At 46.4% G+C, this 17,078-nt stretch overlaps 2 protein-coding genes across 2 annotated transcripts in view; one reads left to right on the forward strand and one right to left on the reverse strand.

The window, feature by feature from the left end:
- Positions 1-5,287, reverse strand: part of nubp1 (nucleotide binding protein 1 (MinD homolog, E. coli)) — a 29,848-nt gene extending 24,561 nt beyond the window's left edge. The window contains exons 1-3 of the mRNA XM_062532619.1: positions 5,179-5,287; positions 4,527-4,631; positions 4,048-4,181 (exon numbers count right to left, since the gene is read on the reverse strand). Coding sequence (XP_062388603.1) covers positions 4,048-4,181; positions 4,527-4,631; positions 5,179-5,209 — 270 coding nt within the window. The 5' untranslated portion in view covers positions 5,210-5,287. The remainder of the gene's footprint in view (positions 1-4,047; positions 4,182-4,526; positions 4,632-5,178) is intronic.
- A 291-nt stretch (positions 5,288-5,578) lies between these two features.
- LOC134076204 (tektin-3-like) lies at positions 5,579-15,319 on the forward strand. Its single transcript, XM_062531208.1, has 7 exons — positions 5,579-6,316; positions 6,402-6,485; positions 6,579-6,649; positions 7,075-7,218; positions 10,200-10,422; positions 13,641-13,795; positions 15,027-15,319. Exons 1-7 carry the CDS (start codon positions 5,789-5,791, stop codon positions 15,241-15,243), a joined length of 1,422 nt encoding a protein of 473 aa, XP_062387192.1. The 5' UTR covers positions 5,579-5,788; the 3' UTR covers positions 15,244-15,319.
- Positions 15,320-17,078: the final 1,759 nt, after the last annotated feature.

Consider the following 17,078-nt stretch of genomic DNA (forward strand, 5'->3'; position numbering starts at 1 on the left):
TGCACTTTGCAATGTGTCACCCCCTTGCGGTTGAGAGAGAGGGAGGGAGAGAGAGAGAGAAAGAGAGAGAGAGAGAGAGAGACAAACAGAACGACAAAAAGAGGAGAAAAGAGGGGGGGGGGGAATGAGACAGAAGGTGGGTCCCTGCAACCAGCCCCAGTGTAGCGTAGCGCCCTGCCAAAGTCAATGTTTGCCTGGGACGCAGCTCCTTATCCCCCTGGCCTCGCCGCGCGGTGGCTCGTGCCCAGTGACACCTCGGAGCATGGGAACTCTGGGAGATAAACACGTGCGCAGGACAGCAGACATTCCAGCGCGCCTACGGTGCCGGGAAGAAGAAGAAGAGGAGGAGGAGGAGGGGGGGGGGGGGATAAGACTGTTGAGAAAAGAAAGAAAAGAGAGCGAGAGAGACAGAGAGAGAGAGAGAGAGAGAGAGAGGGGGGGGGCTGTGAATGTGCTACTGGGGGCAACGTCCCTCATCCTGAGAGTGTTGAGGAGTCTGCTTTTTTTGAGCTTGTAAAAATGTCACAGATTGCCCCTCTGTTCACCCTGAACAGACTGCGGCTACTCCATGAATCTGCTTTTCTAAGAATAGCACTGGGGCGTCGGACGGAGCTCCACTTCGCTTTGTGCTTGTTTAAAAATGGATTGCCGCAGAGAAAGACAAAGACAGGGAGAGAATGAGAATGAGAGAGAGAGAGAGGGGGGGAAGGAGGGAGAGAATGAGAGAGAGAGCGAGAGAGAGAGAGAGAGGATAGAGAATAGATAAGTGTGGGTGTGTCTGTTTGAGCATGAGAGAAAATGAGTATACTTTAATGTTACACTAGGAGCCAGCAACACAGCGACACATTCCTGCACTCGCACACAAGTTCTGTGACTAGGAGAGAAGTGTGGTTCACCAACTGCTCTGAGCCCTGCTGTAGGGCCCACTCTGCATTATTTAGGGGGGGGGGGCAGTGTCATCCAGGGCAGGGCAGGGTGGGGTGAGGTTCATCCACAACAATATGAAGAACAGACGATTTTTTTCAAGAGATGCCAAGAAGCAGAAAACATCTGACCTCTCCCAATACAGCACACGCAAACCCACTCCTTCTCATTCACACATGGCTTACACACGATCACACTCCTACACTCCAATCAAAATACTCAACCCAGCCCCTTTCCCTGGGCGCACACACGCACACAGCGCACACACACACACACCGAGCGCACACACACACACACACGGCCTTTCGCCTTCATAAACACCGGGACTTACTAGCTGAGGGGTTTTCTTCTTCTCAAAGCTTTTTATCAACAGGAAGACAGAACAAAACAAGACGTATAACAGGAAGTGGCTCCTCACGCTCTCCTCGCTACTCCACAGACACTGCAAACACAGGCGCTTCCCGCGGCCGGACACACCTACCCTTGCAGTAGGCTACTCAGCCAGGCCAAAGGGGAATCCCTACGAAGGTCAACACCAACTGACTTGGTGGATCCAAAGGTCCATGTTCAGTTTAGTCTAGAGGTCAACTGGAAGATCCCACCCTGAGTTATGCCAAAGGCTAATTTCTGCTTACAGAAAGCAAAACGCATTATCAGTCCGCTGCTCTACACGCAAATAAACCATGACAGAAGGTGACAGAGATGGCAATGCTTTCTGTTGAGAAACAATTCTCAAGAGCAGTTGAAGTAGCAATACTTCAAATTCATAAAACATTAAGTATGTAACAGCAATTCCTTGCAAGACTCAAGAATCCTTCAGGAGTCTATGGTCCTGAGGCTCCCTTCCCGTGAAATTCTTCCACGGCACGACTCACTGCAGTGGAATATGAAGAGGCTTGGTGCCGCGGAGCTGCCAGGTGGTAAAAGTGTGTCTGTGTGTGTGTGTGAGTGTGTGTGTGTGAGTGTGTGTGTGTGTGTGTGCGTCTCTGTAGCTGCCCAGCCTCTGACAGGCCCATCAGAGCTGCAGCAAGCACAGCCGAGAGGAGATCAATAAAGCACTTAGTAGCACTTTCTCTCTCACACACACACACACACACACACGCGCATGTACACAGCTGAGGTGGCCACAAATGAAGCCTACACACACACCAGGCCTGGGCACCTGCAGCATGGGTTGAAGCTGTACTGCACTCTGCCTGTGCTGTATCCAAGTATCCAATAAGAGTTGTGTAAATAGAGTGGAGCAAGTTGAGTTGATGATGATAACTGAGTGGATTATTTGCTGTTCACAATATTGGTCATGCTTGTGTAGACCTATTTCAGTTTAGTCTGCCATGGTACGAAAAAACGATGAGACTGGCATGTCGTGTGTTGCCGAGAGTCTGTGAAACAGTGTTCTGGCTCTAATCTTTTGTAAGAACTACTACCTACTACTACTAAACAACAAATAGTACAAAGGCAATTCTACAACCCCAGTGAGAAAACTGTGTGAGAATTGCAACCTGCTGACAACGGCTCCGTTTACTTCAGCATCAGCTACAATGGAAAAATAAAGCACCCAATTCACACAAGCACATTCTGTCTGATGGGCCTCTTCATCGCTTGAATGAGGGCCAACATACAAGACAAACTGTCTGGGTGAATGAAATTCCCTTCAGCTGCCACTGTCAACCTAAGTCCAGTTAAGTTGTTGCTTCTCCATCATCTTATGGACATGCCCATCGTATTAAAGCCGGCTAAATAAGATGCGCCATCTATTTAGCCAACTGTTGATGTTATTGAAATCAAGGGCATTCAGAAAGGGCATTCATTCATAGGGAGCACTGTTTAGCTATTTGCAACCATGACGACCCAGTGACTAAAATCTCACATACATCGGTACACAGATGGCAGCCTGCTTCAGTTCATCAGATATGCTGGCACCTGGAGGGAGGGTTTGTTTGCATGAAATGCTCTATCAAGTGTGTCTCTCACATTTCCCCCATACTTGGACTGCTTATAATTGCCTATATTTCTGCCTGTCAGGATAACAAATGAACTGAGCCACTATGTAGCCTTTCGTGAGGTAAAGAAGTGAGGTCAATTCAGAACTTCAGCCTGAGGTACAGCGCCTAAAATTACACCATTTTCAGAATGATTTTTTTAGCTACTTTTTATACAACATACAGTATGTCCACACAAAGTTTCAGTTGTCAAGCAGGGTTACTGAAACATCTACATTATTTTCCGGTTGACCTCTAGATTTGTCTGAATGAGTCATATCCAAACATAGCTAGCAGTCTTAAACATGCATGATGCTTAAATGCAGAAGTTACCGCATTTGCCAGACGGCCATGACAACCACGCAATAATCTGATTCAAAAAGGGAAACAAATGACACTCACTATGTTTCCATGGACACCATAGTCTGGTTTCATTCGGAATCATGAGTGAGTGAGTAATAATGAGTTCATGCAAGGTCATCAGGGGCATTTTGGTAGCTTGGTTTGATGCCCTGAATATAGTGAAAGTGTGGCAAGTGAAGATGAGGTAAATTTGTGAATTAAAATCTGAATGTCTAAATGGCAAGATGGATGTTGTTGATGGGTGAAAGCATTGCATGCTCTGACAGATGAAGAATGGGTGGAAAATCCTCAACGCGGCCTATTACAAGGCTAAAATGCAAAACGTTAGTGGCTCTAATCTAGCCAAATTCACCTACTTTACTGTCATGAATGAAATTCCGGGACAGAGACCATTTCAGACATGATGACGCAGATACCTATTTGACTGCATGTTGCTGCTTTATTCAGCATATATGATGAGCTGATTAAGGGGAAATATTCCATTTCGACTACACTATACATGGAAACAACTTATTCTGAATATTGCCATGACCAAAATATAGTCCTTAATCAGAATATGGTGTGCATTGAAACATAGTCATGTAATGTTACAATCAGTAAGAAATATTGCAACCTTTGCAGGTTCCAACGGAAATACAGAATCAGCCTTACAACCCTGATGACATCATTGTTTTTACATTGTTATTACATGAAATTACTTAATTAAGTGTTCAAATCATTTTAAGGCCAAAATAAATGTAGTCCATATGCAATAAGCGCATATATTGCACAATCCTACCTCTTTAGTCTCATCACCTGCCAGGGCATGTGCCAGGTGGGCACTGAACGTACTCTTCCCAACGCCACCTTTTCCTGACAGAACCAGGATCTTGTGCTTCACCGTGGCCAACTTCTCCTTGATCTCGTCTATTGCTGCGCATCATAAATGAATAAGGGAATGTTTAGCACCACAGGACAAATGACTTGGTGATATGGTAGAACAGCTATTTAAGCTTATTCATTTACTGTAAAATGTATGTGAACTTGTAGACTGCATGCATTTGTTAGGTCACCAACTAAAACTAAAATAAACAAAAAATAATCTAATAATTGTTTGTGCATCAACTGACACATGTGGACACTCAAGGCATTAGAGCTGCCATTACAGAGTGGAGTGTCATCATTCTGACCACTCCGTAATCTACATCAGGATCCTGCTCCCAAGGTCTTTGGAAAAGGGACTTTGGAAACAGAGTGGTCAATAGACCATTCCCTTACCAGGATCGGGAGCATTGGCAGCACCAGAAGCACAAATGTTTTGATTTGGGCATCCCTGGCATGCCGACGTCTTGCCGGCCTGGTCACTGGAGGTTCCAGGACAGTCTGTAACAAATACACAACTGTAAATGCAATGCAGACTGGCAAGCCGTCTTGGTACTTGGTACTGCTTAAGAAGACAACGAAAGAAGACATCGACAAATAAATGGCTCTGACTACATAACGAATGCATTACGTAATGCACTTATATCACTATACACTTCGTAAACTAAAATAAAAAGACACTGAAGTCAACTCCAACTTTTCTGTCATATTCGCGTTTTCGTGAGAATAACGTTACCATAATCAAGCCTCAGAGCAACTTTCTGGTGGGTGAAATCTAACGGCAACACTCGGTTATGGTTCGCCTATGTGAAGATTAAGCAGATAATGGCACAGTTAAGCAAATAGCTAAACATCTAGCTAGCCGGTTAGCAGCGACCCAAAAATGCTATTTCAGTTAGCGATATAAGACAGGTTTGTCATTCGCGCTCTAAAATGACAATAACTTGTCTGTATGATGTACATGTCACCGATTCTATAATCTAGCACACGAAATGTTTCTGAGTGTCCTTATTCACCAAATAAGAGTTTACAACATTATTAAACTCACGTTGTGGCGCATTACTAGGAACGTCCGCCATCTTTCAAACGATGGTGTTACATTTCGGGTACCGACAGAGAATACGTTTTCATTTCAAACGTTCCACATGAAAACAAGGCCAACCACCCGCAGTGGACTTCCATACTGGCTTTCTTAAATATTATGTGCTGTATTTGTTTTATCTGTCAATGAAACACATGACATTTATTTTATTTTATTTTATTTTAAAATCAAGTTTGAAAAGAATCGCTGCTGGACTGGCTGGATTAAAATGATCGACTAGCCTATCCCACGGTAGGCTTGAAAGTATTCCATTTAGGCCCATGCCCGTTTGATGAAGCTGAAGTAGCCTAGTTTATCACTCATTTTCAACTCATTCAACTCAGCACCCTGGGTTTTAGCCCTTTTACTGTCTATGGTTAGCCTTCGGCCTTCAGCTTTACGCCAAAGTTGCGCTCTCTAGAATCGTTGTCACAGACAGTGACGTATCAAATAAACTAAATGACGTAATGGTGGATTCTTTCATTGCTCATAAGGATCCACATCAGTTGTGTTCCTGAAGCTGCGAAGTAGGGCAGGCCGTGTTGTAACATCAAGAGAGAACTTGACAGCTGCCTAAATGGACTTCATGAAATCAACTCAGTCATGTTATCGACCCAACACCGCAATAGGGACTGTTCTCCCTACTTTAAGATCTACAACAAAGGACAGCTTCAAAGGAAACCTGCCGCCCCCATTGCCCCAGCCCAGGCAGATGAGTGGCAGGCGAGAGGCCTTTCGGCTCAGAACCGCCGATACCAGGATGCCTCCTCTGAAGCCAGCCACGGCAATGCGCTCGCACACAGGCTTCACACCTGAGCAGTGGTCTTGGGCCAATGCGACGAATTATAAGCGGTCAGACAACAACCGGAAATATGCGGAGACATTTCGAAAAGACACACTGAGACTGATTCAGACTAAAGATCAATTCACGTGTAAAACCCAAAACGAGAGCAACAAATGGATATGTGAGAGGATCGAGGACATCACATTCTGGAGCAACGAGATGAGACACGAGGCTGAGCAACTCATGAGGGACTCGGATATGCTCAGACACATAAAACTGCGGCTTGACAGAGCTATTGCAGAGACAGATGGACCACTGCAGGTAAGTAGCCAGGTCTCAATAGATGGAATAATGTACATTTTCCATAGCTTGCTTTACAGGTCTTCCATTTCACATTGCATTATAGGTTTCTCAAGAGTGCCTTTGCCAGAGGCAGAAAAGGATGGGCGCTGATATAGTGAATGATGAGGTGGAGAAAGAGCTGATGCAGGTAGGCCTATAAGTCAATCTGGATGCCCATGAGGGATTGATTGATTGATTGATTGATTGATTGATTAAATTACTTTTTAACCTGCTTCCACAGGAGGTAGCTGTGATAAAGAATTGTCAGGAGCAGTTGGAGAGAGTCAGAGATAAAGTGAAAAGGCAACTTGAGTAAGTATAAGGCCATCCCCTGTGGCCTAATGAAGAGTAGCCTACCTGCCTTAAATCCTCTGTGCAAACTTACATTAGGCTCATTCGAGTTTCTGTAGCGCTACGCAGGTCTGGCTGGGACGATGTGCATGCTGGACAAACATGCATTTTGTTAAGTCCAGTAGGCCTATATCACGTTCAGGCCTTTTGCCTTGGTTGGAGTGTTCTCGCTCAGTCACCGGGCAAAGCTTACAAATCATAGTTCTGCATTCAGTTATAGGCCTACGTTTCAGTAATTATTGATTAATAACAACTGTGAATCAAGAGAAACAGACTCCGACTACACAATGTTATGGCATGATTATTGTTACTGATCAGTGACTAATCTGAAAATTCGAAGGGAGTTCGAACAGTATGAGGATCCGCTTTCGTTTTTTCCATTCTAGAGCTAATCGCCTGGCCCAGCTGAAGTTGGAGAAGGACCTGAATGACAAGCACGTAGCGTTTGAGATTGATTCCAGATGTCATAAAATGACCAACTGCAACAGCAACATCCAGTTCTACCCTAACCTCAACAAACTGGACAGGAGGTAAGTTTGTGATAGTCCTGGTTTTGGATTTCCTTTTGGTCGTGGTTATTCATGAAAGAGTTGTCTTTAAAAAAAAGAAAAGAAAGAAAGTAACGTTTCAAAGTCGGTCTCAGTAATAATGCATGACTGAAGTATTGTGAGCTGCAGTGCTCAGCTATGTGAAAATGCAGGCCAGAACTGCACGGAGGAAGCATATCCCACTGCTGGAGCCTGGTTTCCTTGTGGTCCCTCCCTGGAGGGCTTTTTCACGGGTAGAAAGGCCTGCTCTGCTGCGCTATGGAGGTTTCTTTTCAAATGTCAGGGAACAACATGAACTAGAAGGGGATTGGCTGACGGCTAGTCATTTGTCACCCAAAATCATAGGCGTTAAAGTGCAAGTGTGTGTGGGTGTGTGTGTGTGTGTGTGTGTGGCTGTGTGTGTGTGTGTGTGTGTGTGTGTGTGTGTGTGTGTGTGTGTGTGTGTGTGTGTGTGTGTGTGTGATGAAATAATCTCCATTTTTCTAGACATGGTAAACAAAAGGATTTGTAGGCTATTGAATTTACTTTGCAGTCCACATGGTTTTGCTGTTAACTTAGCCACGGTGATGGAGTATTCAATATGTGTTTGCTGCAGCTAACAGATTGTCTTGACTGCTTGATCAGACATGATCATTTACCCTGGGTGCCGTGGGAAAGCTCCATACCAAAAGAGCTTCCAGAATGGATTGTCACGTGGCTGTTGTGTGAAGGTGTCAAGGCTAAACATTTATCCTTTCTCACTGTGAAGCGTTGAAGGAGAGAAATGTGATATGCGTTAAATCTGCCACACCCTTTCACACTCTCCGCCTGAATTCTCCCAGGTTCCGTCAGACAGAGAGAGTCACATGTCTGAAAATGTTGGCGTGAAGATTAAAAACATGAATTGTTACTCACACTGAAAAAAAACCCAAATGATATCCTAATTAAGCCAAAAGAAAATCAAGCATTAGATATAGAAGTATCAAACTGTCATTTGCATGGAGTCTGATATAAAAGCAAGCCTTGCTTTGATTTAGTTGTTCTGGTCATGCAATTGTTTCCCTGAGGCGCTTGTGTATTTTTTTTCGTCATGACTGTCATGACAAACCCTCAGAATTCACTGGACTGCAGAATTTATCCCCTGATGGCCCACTGCCACACTTAGTCCTGCAGGGGGTGTCAGAGAGGTCAACACAATTTTAAACCTAAACAAAAGCTCTTTTATTATTGGATGGTGTTGGAAGCTAATTTGTTTTCCATATGTAGGCTTTGACCGTTAGACTATTTTGTAAGCTTTCTCAAGCATTAGGCATGTTGCCAGTATGTTGGCTCGCTGCCAATGCAACAGCGATTATTTGCAGGAAACATGTATCTCACAGCTGTCAAACGTACCCCCAAAACACATGGCAGAGAAAGCCTTGAAGGTACTTTGATCATAGTGACAGCTCCAGTCACCCACATCTGGAACCTAGCTAAGCAAAACTGGAATAATTTCTGTTGTTTTCTTTCGTATCGTAAATTATGTCTCATTAGATTAGACTAGACCAGTCTGAAAGGAAGTGGAAACTAGGACGCGACAAACAGACTGCGTCCGCAATCCGCATCCACAAAGGCATCTCTGTAACCTCACAGAGCCAGGGGCAAATTAGGAGACAAATGTCAGTCGGTTGTCAAGGAAACGGATCCACCTTCTTCCCCTTGCTCCTGTCCCGCCCCCATCATGAGCACCCCTGCATGTTTGTAGTTCATAGTTCTCTGTAGTTGTATTTGTTCAAATACGTGCATGTGTGTGTACATTTCTATTTGCTGCCATAAAAAGGGGAATGTATGCTTTGTCCAAAAGGCAATGCACAGAGAGAACAGGTGTGAGAGAGGCAGGAGGAACAGGTGTGGTACATAAGCACCTCCATTTAGAGTTTCAGTGCCCTCGGGTCCACGCTGGATCCCTATCCACACCCAAGTATGCACTGGCTACACAATCTCACTATTTAGTCTAGTCTGCTTTTGAACCGGTAATCTCCAGATTAGCCATAGTCTCCGAGAAAATCTCAACGCACCAAACATAAATCACTTTCATCCGAAGACATGCTTAAGCACAGCCTTTGATCTGTGACATCAGCACCACTCACCAGCAAGCTGTTATCTGCTTGCATTCTTGGCCAAACTATTTATTTTTTATCTGTATTTCGGAGGAAGAAAGTGGGTCTGTCTGACAACATTTTATACATGAAAAAATGCAGCGTAAGCTTACTGTCAGCAAGTCCAGAGTGTAATTCATCGGAAAGTCTGCAACTACAATGGCAAGCGAAAGAGGCCTCAGGTTATCTTGCTTTCGAAGGATACACAAAGGCCTTCTGTCATAAACATGCTGCCTACGTGGAATAAAGTTCTGCACAGCTCTGAAATATTTTAGGGTTCATACGACTTCATAAGCCAAGCAAAGGTTAATATGGCCATTTTCTTGGAGTGACAGCAAATGGCATGTCATTTGACACATCTGCCATCATCCCTCACTATAATTCCCTTGCCAGCCATATCAGTTCTGTTATCAACCCTGTAAATGTCAGACAAAAAAAATTCATACACTGTTCGAACAAAGTATCTTGGATATGTTATTCCTAGTATCACAATCCATAAATGTGAAGAATTATTCCATTCTACAAAAATGTCATATTTATCGTGATCTCTTAGTTGGATACCCTTACCTCTCAGTTCAACATAACTCTTACCCCAAGTCCACATTGAAAGCACAGCTGAAGTGGAGCGCAAGTGCTACACACACACACACAAAAAAAGAAGTTGGGTTTATTTTTTTTTTAGACTATCCACAGCACCACTGTCCCATCTGGTGTAGCGAGTTCCATTGATTGTAGTGGAAGCTAATCATTGTTGCATATACTCCACGAACAATCCGCTTCATCCGTTGCACGTCCGGTGCAAACCAGCCGTTGGACTAAACAAAGACTGACCTCTCTCACACACAGTGTTTCAGTGCCTCAGACGTGGGCCCGGTTCTCCGAGGACAACATCACGCGGTCCCAGAACGAGCGCGTCAACACCAGGATGGTCATGGAGGAGGCCGAGAGAGTGATGGAGGGCACCTCGGCAGACATGTGGAGCCAGTTCCACTGCGTCAACGTGGCCTTCACCAACCGCATCGCCGAGACGACCGAGGCCAAGAACCGGCTGCAGTACCACCTGTCCAGGGTAAGGAAGCCTTGCGGCACCAAACCAATCGGGACTCCCTTCTAGCGTCTCTCTAACCAAATGTATAACAACAGACATATGACATTTATATACTTCTTTTCTAAACACCCAAAGTTGCTTTATAGTGGGGGTGGTGAGGCTCACTACAACCACCACCAATGACAACCAAGCAGAGTTATGTAGTTCAGTCTGTTCCAGTATTTCTGTCTGCACCAGAATTTGGTGGCATCTCTCTTGATTGGCTATATCAATCAGTGTGGGTTTTGAATTAGGAGCGGGTTTGAAAAGCAATTAGTTCAGCTCTTTGATGCAAGGGTGGGGCAGTGTGTTTGGCAGACATCGCAGTGTGTTTACTTTCTGGTCCTACTTTCATTTTTTTTTTCTTTTGCTCAACACACACACACACACACCCTGATAAATTCCCCATTAGCTGCTGGCAAATGCGCAGTGTTTGTGCACTGCAAGCGTTCTCCCCTCGGCTGACAAGAGAAATTCATCACTTAGACAAAACCACAGAGTGCACCCTGGGAAGACATTTCCCTCTCTCCTATGTTGCTTCGGTGCAGTATGCAGTTGTGCAGAAGGCCCGGAGGGCCTGAAGGCAGGGGTTGCCGAGCTGGCCAGGATGGGGGCGTGGGATGTGTGTGAGTGTGTGTGTGTGTGTGTGTGTGTGTGTGTGTGGAGGGGGGGGGGGGGGGGGTATTGCTGTTTTGATGCACAGTTCAAGGCGCTGGGATAGGATAGCATTCCAGCGTGCTAATGAAGAGGTTAGCGGTAAGCTAAGGGCCAAGCCCTGCAGGCTACATTAGGACACGGAGGGTGAAAACTCCTACACGATCCCCAGAAGGCCTGCTCTGGATTACATCTCGCCCGAGGCTGAGATTTCTCTCTCCCAACCTCCTTCTCTTTCTCTCTCGCTTTACTCTCTCACACACACACACTACCTCTCTCTCTCTTGCTCTCTCTCTCTCTCTAACTATCTCTCTCTCACACACTCCCTCTCTCTCCCTCTCTCTCTCTCTCTCTCTTTCTCCCTCTTTCTCTCTTTCCCTGACCAGAAAGAAAGCAGTAAAGCAAGCCTCAGCAACACAAGTCGTCCTCTTGAAGGGATTAAGCAATGCTCCGTGAGGCTTGAGCCAGGCCCCTCACTGGGCAGTCCTGTCTGCTGGAGCGGACGGGAGCGGACGGACGGACTGGACCCTGCGCTCTCTCTCTCTCTCTCTCTCTCTCTCTCTCTCTCTCTCTCTCTGCCTCTGGTCAGCGTGAGGCCGGACCCGGTGGCCGGCGTGCACATTCCACCAGGCAGGGGAGAGCGCGCTACTGATACCGGTTTAGCCCAGAGGCCTGGCCACTCGCGGACTCCCACACTGCTCGGGAGTCCGGTGGTGCACGCTCGCTTAAAAAAACCAGGACCTTGGGTGACCTAACAAGAGTGCACATGGTTTCGCAGGGGCACAGGTCACGCTGAACTGAAGTCGTAGGGGTTTTTTCTTAGTACTCTGCAGGGTAGCTGTGTGTGTGTGTGTGTTAGTGAGTGAGTGAGTGACAGAGAGAGAGAGAGAGAGTGAGAGAGTAACAGGGAGTGAAACAGAGGGAGGGTGAAAATGAATGAAATCCTAGATGGTGTTTCTAACCTGGTATCTGAGGGGGGAAAAAAGCAGAATATAATTTTTGCCCCATAGATTGTTTCCTCTTCAGCCTCATTCAGCCAATATCCCAAGACTCCCTGATGTCAGTGAGTGACCCAAACATCTGTTAATGTCCATTTCCCAATATAGAGCTGTAGCCATGAACTCTGTTGGGGCAAGAGGTTTAAGAGGCAGGGAGGGGGGGTGCTGTTAACATGGTTGTCTCTTGCTCTTGGTATTTAGAACTTTAGTGTGTCCACAGAATGCGGTGCTGTGAGACAGGACAGGAGAGACCCACTCTCTCCTGTGGCGTAATGCTCAAGGGATGTTTTCGGTTTCCGTGGCTGCCTCTCAGGGTGCTCGAAATCGTTTCCCCCTTTGAAGTCAGTCTGTTACTGTCATTTTCATAATGGGAAATATTGACTCACGTTGTGTTATATCGTGACCCCACAACGGCTTCCCACCTCAGAGCAAGTGGGATGCTTTCCAGCTAAAATCGGAGGCATATATTTTGCATTCAAACCAGTTTCGCTCAGACTAACCCAGCGCATTATTAGTTTGGCAGCTCCAAGCGACACAAGGCATTACAGTACATGGAGCTGAGGGCTTATGGCAGCACAGCACTGGCACTGCTGGTTGTAATCAGTGGCCACCACTGGCGCACGGCCTCAGTGTGTGCTGGGGAATATGAGGTGGCATTAGCCTTATGGCGTGTTAAGAGGACTCGCTCTCTCTCCGTCCGTGTTTTAACATGAGATTTGCAAAAGTGTTTTGGTCCTGTGCAATATGGAGAAAATGGGTAGAGATTTCATTGAAAAGGACAGGTCAGGCACACATACACGCACACACACACACACACACACACACATACACACGTACACACACACATGGAGCGCAGTTCAGTGCACACAAACGCACCTATATAAATAGACACAGACACACTTTACAAACACACATACACACGAGCACACACACACACACAATGCACTCACTGGAGCACACTTGCTGCTTACGCCCCGTTGGCACCTGCCACGTGAAGTGTGTGTGTGTCTCTCTGTGTGTGTGTGTGTGTGTGTGTGTACATGTACATGTTAAGTTGCGATAAGATAAGAGATGCTGGCAGCGAGCTGACATGAGAAATGGAGGCTGAGAGACGCGCTGACGGGAATCGGAGTCGACGAGGCGGCCATGCCTGAGAGCGAGTGACTCACTGGCGGCCCGCACTTCATCATCACCATCATCATCCTCATCCTTATCATCGCCATCACTCTCTGCCTGCCACGACATGTTGATCTGATTCGGGGGGAGGGGATGGGGATGGGGGTGGGGGGTGGGGGGGAAATCATGACACTCAGTTCCTATTTGTGTCTACACAGCAGTGGCCAATCCACAAGTAAGCGTGTGATTGTAAAAAAAAAAGTCTGCTTTTATCGTATGCTTGAGCGTGACATGTGGCGGTTGTGTAGGCAGAAGCCCCTTGGAAATCTGATTAATCATCAAGATGAATGGCCTGCCAGTCCACTATTGTTTTTTTGTTGTTGTTGTTGTTGTTCATTTGGTTTGTTTGTGTTTCGTTTGTGTTCTTTAAAGACCCTGCAGGAGATGTTCCAGACGGACAGAACCATCGCTGAACTGGAACGCACCATCAACGACAAAAAGTTCCCACTCAAAGTGGCCCAGAGTCGGCTGGAGGAAAGGACCAAGCGGCCCAACATGGAGCTCTGCAAGGATCCTCCTCACAACATGTAAGCAGTGCCAGAGTCCCAGGAAAGACCGGAGTGCTGATATCCATGTCCCCATATTCAATATTCCCTATACTCCACATCTACTATATACTCCACAGTTACATCTCTCAGTTTAAGCTTAATTCACACTAATGTTTAGATAGATAGATAGATAGATAGATAGATAGATAGGTACTTTATTGATCCCCAAGGGCAAATTTAATATGCAATCCAACATTACTGAATATATTTAGTATTTCCCTGCTCTTGTCCATACACTGAACACATAATCGAAGAGAACAAAAAAAAACTGTGATTGAACAATGCTTTAACGTAATGGTATTGTTCAGAGGTGAAACTGTCTCTGACTTCTCGGGCCAAGCTGGAGAATGGCTGAATAGTTTCGACTAGCAGAAAAGAAAAAGGAGAGTAAATAAACCTCTATCTCCATCAGACGTAGCACTTACGCGTTCCTTTCCCTCTCCCAAAAAACGCTTCTTTGTAGAAGGGGAGCTCGTAACGATGACATTATGGAGAGGCATTGGGGGAATAAAAGAATGCTGTCCCTGGACGTAGGCATTTCTGTAACGCCGAAAGGCATTTTGAGCATGGCCAGGATTGACCGTGGCATTTTGGGGCCCTGTGTGTCTTCCCTAACCTCTCTTGGTCACTAAATGCTCAGTCACATTCTCAGCTGTCAGTCCCGTTCGGGAGACGCATTTGTGGGATACCAGGGCTCCATTCTGAGGGGTCCCGTTTTTTGACCCCCTTGTTGTTTACGCCAGCTGCTCGCTGTTGTGAGAAGACGCGGCTGTGTTTGGGCTGGCGCGACTTGCCAGCTTTCAAATTCGCGCTGATTTACCCCCGAGCGCACGAGCCTCCGGGAGTCATCCCTTACCCATAAGTACTCATAAACGCGAGTTTGTGTGAGTGTGCAGAGATGTGTGTGTATGGCTAAGGACGGTGTCTGAGTGGCTGTTATTCCCAATGTCTGGGAGAGAAGAGGCGAAAAGGTCAACTGAAAAGATAAGGTGTAGAGTATGTAAGTTAATGTGACAGTCACCAAAGGCACAAGTTAAGTGGAAGTGAGCCTTCAGAGGTAGCCTATAGTTCGTTGCAATAGAGCTAGCACAGGTACCTAGTATAAAAACAGGCACACCATATTAATGTATGGATCTTTGGATGTAGTAACTCAGTGTACGTGTGTGTGTGTGTGTGTGTGTGTGTGTGTGTGTGTGTCACCTGACCCCAGGCTCCTGAGCGAGGTGCAGCACATCCAGAGCACGGTGAGCACGCTGGGCCACCGTCTGGCCGAGGCCATGGCCCTGCTGCAGCAGCTGGCCGACACCAAGTCGGTCCTGGAGCAGGAGCTCTTCGTCAAGGCCCACTCGCTCTTCATCGACCAGGAGCGCTGCATGGGCCTGCGCAAGGTCTTCCCCAGCAACCCGCGTCTGGTGGGCTACACATAAGCCGAACCGGGCCAGGACCGGTCCGAACCCGGAGCAGCTCAGCTCCACAGACTGACCCCATCTGGATCCTAATAAAGACCCCACTTAGCATTTGGTCGGCCTGCAGTTGCCTGTCTGAAATGTTATTGTTAATGTTTAAGCAGTCAACAATGATGATTGCGTTTCTGTCAATGTGCCAATTTTTTAGGGAGATTTTGCACATGCCAAGATGAGTTTTTGCTAGAGTGACTTGAACACCTGATTGTTATTCAGTGCTCGTGCCTAGTACTCACGTGTAGGAACAGACAACATTTGTACACACACACACACACACACACACACACACACACACACACACACACACACATCCTTGTACGCACAAGCAAACCCACAGTCTTTTCTTCAGGGTTAGTAAAAAACCAGAGCTGTCTTTGCTCATCAGGACTGTCATTGATATCCATCAGGTTCCATTATGAGACAATGGCTTAGGTGTTTATGTGAGATGAAAGCACCCTTCCCCCTGGTCGCCAACAGCATAACACAATCCATCAGTCCGACCGCACAGCAGAAGAGCGCATGTGACATGCAAAGCACCCTCGCATGCCTTGAGGCGGGCCGACAGACGGGCGCAGGCGCGGGCCGGGTCCGCGCCCAGCCAGGGTCGGAGTCGTCTCTCAGCGCGGGCCTTCTCTCCACCACAGAGGGAAAAGGACAGCGGGGCCGTGGGCTTCACCTAACACATGCAAATCCCTGTCCATGTGCCTGATCTGATCATTTCACTACTGCGGGCCTCTGCTGTTGTCGTCATCGTTGTGTTTTTTGTCTCCTGACCCCCACCCATCTGCTCAGAACTGGGCCAAGCGATCCAGGTGTAACTCCCGCGGAAATGAGCGTGGCCGGTGGACACCTAAAGTTCAGGTTGTTATAGAACATTTTGTCATTGATCCATTCCCTGATCTGTTATCATACCAGTGGTGTCAGTGGGCAGTAATGTAATGTAAAAGCCTGGTATGACAACATCTAGGTTATGTCTATTTTCCATCCTATAAAGTTAGCAAGAATGAATTAAAGCACAGAAAATTGCCAGTATGTGGACAGAACAAATTGGCCTCTTGGTTTTGAAGGATCCCCCCCCCCCCCCTTCCTCTCAGCATAGTAGAACAGTAGAGTAATACAGAACTTTTCAAAATTAGGTTTTTTTCCTGGGAGGTGGGGCACAAAACAGTGTCCTCCTGGCCCTGGCAAAGCAAATTGAGCGTGCTCAGAGCAAGCACAAGGCCTGTGGAGATGGAGGCCGCTTGTGTCTCTTCAGTTGGAGGGGAAAAATGCAAAGTGCTGCTTCTTGGAAGTGAACAAAGGAAGGGACGTGTCACAAGTCTCTCTGTTCTCTCTGTCTCTGGTACTCTTACCTCGGGCTGTCGGGGGAGCAATGCAGACCCATGCAGTGCACTCTTAAAAGGAATGTGTTGTCCTTATATGGACACAGAAATAATAATAATAAGAATAATAACAATGCAATAACAACGCGAACTGTGTTGTCCCTATCTGGACACAGAGATGTGTTAAAAACAATGCAAGTTGTGTTGTTTTCAACACATTCTTTTTTTGTGTGGGGAGCAAGGTGAATGTGTTTGCACTAAACTCCATGGCCAACATTGTTGTTGTGCCAGCAACAAGAGCTCTGCTGTATTTGACAGAAATGACCTTTTAAAAGCACATTTTGTTTCCGCCAAGGAGACCTGTGAAGATGATTATACTGTAGCTTTGTGAAATGTCCCTGGTAAAAGAACTCTTGGTACCAGTAAATTACTGCAACTTCCTAAGAAACAAGTGTGTTTTGAGTACGTTATATGGTT

The sequence above is a fragment of the Sardina pilchardus genome, chromosome 3, assembly GCF_963854185.1.
Source record: "Sardina pilchardus chromosome 3, fSarPil1.1, whole genome shotgun sequence".
Taxonomy (NCBI): Eukaryota; Metazoa; Chordata; class Actinopteri; order Clupeiformes; family Clupeidae; genus Sardina; species Sardina pilchardus.